This window comes from Orycteropus afer, unplaced genomic scaffold (assembly GCF_000298275.1).
Source record: "Orycteropus afer afer isolate SDZICR_OR568_19922 unplaced genomic scaffold, OryAfe1.0 scaffold00003, whole genome shotgun sequence".
NCBI classification, from domain to species: Eukaryota; Metazoa; Chordata; class Mammalia; order Tubulidentata; family Orycteropodidae; genus Orycteropus; species Orycteropus afer.
The window spans coordinates 28,094,086-28,099,888 of record NW_006921590.1 but is presented as its reverse complement, the minus strand read 5'-3'; the positions used below and the strand labels follow the sequence as shown (position 1 = coordinate 28,099,888).

Here is a 5,803-nt window from a genome sequence, read left to right as displayed (position 1 = left end):
GCCTCGGAAACCCAAGGAGGGGTCGCTATGAGTTGGGTTTGACTCGACGGCACATAACAACAACAACAACAACAATTATCTCTACATATAATTTATTAGAAGTGATAGTCTGGTTTACATCTTGGTAATTTGTGAGTTTAGGTAATAACAACAGTAAATTTACTGGAACCTATTCCATACTGTGTGACTCATGTAGCTGAGAAACTATAGATAGACTTATAGAGTAGTTGAAGGATCATTTTCAATAAATCTTAATTGCTCTCTATTAATTTACTTACAGGGAGTCTATAGTCGCTATCTTCTGGGGAATAATGCATCAGAGAATAGCTTTCTGTTTGCCGATATTGTGAAACCTCTGGCAGAAACTGGATTACAACTTTCAAAAAGGCAAGCAAAACTGATTGCTTGGCTAACTCAAATTAGAGCCGTTATTGTACTTAAAACAGGTAGTAAATATTATAAACTTTAGGAGGATAGGAATTGTTTTTATCGCTTGCACTATGATTGCTTCTTCTAACCACAGCAGTTGTTTAGGAAATCGCTTATATGCTAAAAATAAAGTAACCTCAAATATAAAGTAAATCCCCATATTCGTAATGAAAAGTATTTTTATGCCACCAGAGCTCCTAAACTGTTAAAGCTACAGAAAGGATTGTTAAATGTTTCCTTATAATATTTGTTACTTACACATACCTCTCGGAAGAAGGCTGGGCAATCACTTCCATAGTGATGCTGCCTCGGAAACCCAAAGAAGGGTCACTATTTAAAATTACATATTCTATAAAATGACTTACTGATTTCGAAATACTGCTTTCTGCCACTGTCACGTTTCATGAAATTTTATTCAGACCTTCATAAGGATCTGTGACTTCAAAGTCTCCACCAGCAGAGCACTTTGTGAGTCATCTAACACACTTTGCCAATCACATTTCTATCCAAGTGGCCAGTGATTTCCCTGGAAATCCTCCCTAAGTCACCAGTACCCATGGCATAGCATTAGGACAGTTGTTTTTTACGGCTCATCTTACAGATGGACATTTGTGACAACATAACTACTTACTGTGTTGCCCTTCATAAAGACCAATGAAGATTTTATTTATAATGCCATCCAGTGGTTGTATTTGTGAGATATATACCAAAGAATAATTATTAAATTTATGTTCAATGTCTTTGCTTCATTTTTTAAGAGATTCTGACAGGTGGCTTCAATAAGGATTCAAACCACCTTGACTGAGGTCATTCCAGGCTCATATGTTTTCCCCTAAATAGTACTTTAAGCATTAAAATTTAATGTACAAAATATAATGATTCTGTATTCTCTCTATAATATGAGAGACAAGAAAACAAAAAACAAAACATAGCAAGTCATTCTGAGGGGTTGAAGGGATGGGGTGGAAAGACTTCCTATTATATTCAGAAACATATAATGATTTGGGACATCTTTGTCATGCTTTTTTTTTTAAAGAACTTTTAATATTATACAACCACAGACGGATACTACTGGACACATGTTTATGCAGACTAGGACAGGCCAGGAAGTCCTCACAAGGGTGAAGTATTTCATGAAACAACACATCCTTCCAGCTGAAAAGGTAAATATTATATAAACAATGTATTTGTGTTAAAGGACTGTTGATAACTTACTTCTTACCTCTGCTTCCAGGAATAGAAGCCAAGGTGGTATCATTATCTTTGCCATCAATCCTTACCTAGATTCCTCTCTTTACTCCAGCGCTGGGAGTCCCTGAGTGATGCAAAGAGTTGCTCAGCTACTAACCAAATAGTTGGTTTGACTCTATCCAGAGTACTTCAGAAGAAAGGGCTGGTAGACTACTTCTGAAAAATCACCTTGAAAGCAGTTCTACTCTGACACACGTGGGGTCACCATGAGTTGGAATTGACTCAATAGCAATTGTTTTACCCTAGCACTGAGCTGCTAACAGGAAGTTCCAAGCTTGAGAAGAATGCAAAGGGTATACCACAGATAAGTTTGTGGAATGAAAAATAAGCCAAAGGGGACTGGTTGATTGTAAGGCTGGATTCCTAAATAATTTTTTAAATTATCATTATACATCCCGTTGAGAATTTAATGAGAACTGTAAACTACATGATTGGACGTACCCCCAAAATTTTGCATATCATTTCATGATGTTCATAGAGCCTATGACCTCTCTCCTCCCTCAGATAGTATTTTTAAGATGTTAAGTTTCAGTTCACTGAGAGTGGAGAGGCAACATAGTACGTTAACTCATTCAGTTAACAAATAAGTATCAAGTACCTAATAATGCGTTAGGAGCCCTGGTGGCACAGTGATTAAAGTGCTCAGAACCCACTAGCTACTCCATGGGAGAAAAATGTGGCAATCTGCTTCCATAAAGATTGCAACCTCGGAAATCTTGTAGGGTGGTTCTACTCTGCCCTATAAGTTTGCTGTGAGTCAGCATTGACTTGATGGTAGTGGGTTAATAATGGTTTGGGTACCTGGGGAGCTACTAAGGGTAAAAGAAAGAAAAAGATAGACAGGGCTTATACTACTATGTAGCTTACAACTTAGCAAAGAAGAAAGCCATCAACCAAGAGATGATAAGTGCTATGAAGAAAAGAGGAAAGCTCTTATGAAAACATGTAAGAGAGTAGAAATACCATTTGATCCAGCAATCCCATTACTAGGTATATATCCTAAAGAAGTAAGAGGCAGAACACGAACAGATATATGCACAGCCATGTTCACACAGCACTATTCACAATAGCAAAGAGATGGGAACAGCCTAAGTGCCTATCAACTGAGGAATGGATAAACAAACTATGGTACATACACACAATGGAATACTATGCAACCTTAAAGACTAATGTAGAATCACATAATGTGGATGAACTTGGAGGACATTATGCTGAGTGAAATAAGTCAATCACAGAAGGACAAATATTGTATTAGTCCACTTGTAATAACTCATGGAAAGATTTATACATAGAAGGAAACTTTCTTTGTTGGTTACCAAGGATGGGAGGGGAGAGGAGGCTAAATTCCTAGATAGGTTGGGGAATATATATATATATACACACACCAAAGATTCTTAGTGGTTACCAGGGGTAGGAGCGAGGGGGAAAGGAGAAGCTTTTGTCTGCAGGGCATTGAGTTTAAGTTAATGGTAGTGGAATATTTTGGAAAAGAATAGCAATAATGGTGGCACAATAATGGCACAACAAAAAAAAAAAAAAAAATGTAAGGGAGGTTGGGCAGGGTATGTGTGTGGGTAGAACTCTGGTGCAGAAATTGTAAGACATTGATTGTAGTCCACCCTGCCATGAATTAGGAGGTCTGCAAGTAACTTTATCTCTGGGCCTCAGTTATTTCATCAAGAACATGAGTAAGTAAGACTGGTTATATAATAAATCCTCATTTTAATCATCTGTGATTCTGAGAATTCTAGAGCTATTCTGGCAAAGTCAAATATGAAAATAAAAAATGACCAGAACTTCTTTCAACAAAAATGTTCAGAGCTGATATGTGTTTATGGGGCAGATAATGTTATTACTTGAATTAAATGAACAATTACCATGTTTTTAGTAAAGATCTGGGTTAAGATGAACTCAGCTCACAGAATGGGATAACGTACATACAATTTTAATTTGATGAAGTTGTAACATAGTCATCTCTCATTTGTGTTCAGTGATTAAGGTATCACTTTGGAGACTTTCTGCTCTGTTTTCTTTTTTTTCAATTTTGAGCTTTAAAACACTGAACTTTTAGGTATTTAAAAGAGGATGCAACGTTTTTGGTTCAAGGTGGTAGACTGAATTCAGCATTTACCCTCTCTCCCTCAAATAAAATCCCACGGAAATAACAACAAAGAAGTTTTTGAAAAAATAAAATACATTTATATAATGGGAAAACAGGAGGGTGATACATCAAAAGACTGAAAGTTTTAAAAGTAGAATAAAAACTGGAATTAGAAAGCCAAATGAATCCATACTAAGGAATATAATAGAGGAAACCTCATCTCAACAGAAATCAGAGAAGGCTGCAGCAGGGGTAGTAACCATTTTTTCATGGTGGAGCCCCCTGTGATTGGCTGATATGAAGAGCAAGAGTGAGAAGAAGAAAAATTGAGCTGCTTAACTGAGGAATTATCTGCAGAAAGGCTGCATGGGTTGGTCTCTAACATTTCTATCCAACAGACAGAAAGCTGTAGTAGTACTTACTCTAAAGAGAGTAATGATCTGCTTCAAAGAAGCCAGGGCTTCTAAAGTGACAAGTGGTGTCCTAGCATAGGATCCTCCATATTTTGGCTTTTTTTTTTTCCCTTGTAGGGGAGGAGTTTCATGAAGACCCTGCCTTCACCATCAGCCTGCCTGGTTCCCATTTACAAAATCCATTGCTGAATTGATTCCTACTCATAATGACCCTATAGGACAGAGTAGAACTGCCTCACAGGGTTTCCTGGGCTATTATAATCTTTACTGAAGCAGAATGCCTTATCTTTCTCCTATAGAGCAGATGATGGTTTCAAACTGCCAACCTACTGGTTAGCAGCTAACCTTTTGGTTAGCTTAACCACTGTGCCATTAGTGCTCCTTGATTCCTACCTGTTTCTCCTGCAAATTTTTTGTTACCTATGTATTTACCACATACATATACACAAAAATATATTTACAAAATAAATAAATAAAAACTGTTTTCTTCTATAGAATAATTCTGAACAATACTAATCCCAATCTATGAAACACACATTAGGAGTGATATTTAGAGAAAAGTAAATAGCTTTTTCAAAAGGCACGGGAAGAGAGTCTATATGATTCTATTCAACATTGTTATAACTACCCTTACAAAAATCAAACCAGTTATGTCTAGAAAATAAGATTTTATCATATAATATACCAACATGTTGACAGTACCTACATTTAGCTCTCTTGATTACTTTTTCTTTGCACTTTTATAAAAATTTTAAAATATCTATAGTGGAAAAAAGGGTAAGCTTTACTGTAATTATTCTAATGGCCTTTTGAAACTTCCTGGATATCTAAAACTGATGTGGAGGCTGAGAACATAAGAATCAGTTATCTATGAAAATATTAAAAGCCCTTTCTTCCTATTTAAAATGGCAAAGGAATCCTAAAAATAGCATTTTAACAGGAACTAACAATGTTATGTGTGAGAGAGCACTTTTAACATGATGGTAACATAAATCATGTTTTCCTGCTGAGTCTAGAAATGCACTAGAGAAGAACTGTTAACTTTTTCTTTCTAATAGACTTAAGCTTAAAGTGAAAAACACATTATGTTACAAAATTATTTGTAGACTTCCAGTCAAGATTCTGAACCAACATACTCCAAACTAGTGTCTCAATAAATAACTGAAGAACTAGCATATTAAAGGCAATACTTTGGAAAGACTGACTAGGCACCAAGCATGTTTACTGCTTTCTTATTTCATCAAAAAAATATTTTTCATGTTTTAAGAACTAAATAAAACTTCTTTGTAATGAGAAATTTTATTTTAATTCTGAGTTCTATCACACACCACAATAAAGTTTGTAAATCTCTAAATGGGTGAACTTTAGAAAAAGGAGTATTAAATAATATATGTTTTAAAATAAATATTTAAACAGTTCCATGATTTAATTTCTCAAGACTGTAGTATCAGAAAAATGTAGTTAGAGATTAGGACATAGTAATTGTATTACCCAGTGTGTTTCTTATAAAACACAGTTGTTGTTGTTGTTGTTGTTATGTGCCGTCGAGTCAGCCCCGACTCATAGCGACCCCTCCTTGGGTTTCCGAGGCAGTATCACTACGGAAGTA

General features: G+C 35.8%; 1 protein-coding gene across 1 annotated transcript in view; it reads left to right on the top strand.

Annotated features, from left to right (window-relative positions):
* ACAD11 (acyl-CoA dehydrogenase family member 11) overlaps positions 1-5,803 on the top strand; it is a 140,610-nt gene that overhangs the window by 44,090 nt on the left and 90,717 nt on the right. Inside the window, exons 8-9 of the mRNA XM_007936963.2 lie at positions 281-387; positions 1,466-1,592. Coding sequence (XP_007935154.2) covers positions 281-387; positions 1,466-1,592 — 234 coding nt within the window. The remainder of the gene's footprint in view (positions 1-280; positions 388-1,465; positions 1,593-5,803) is intronic.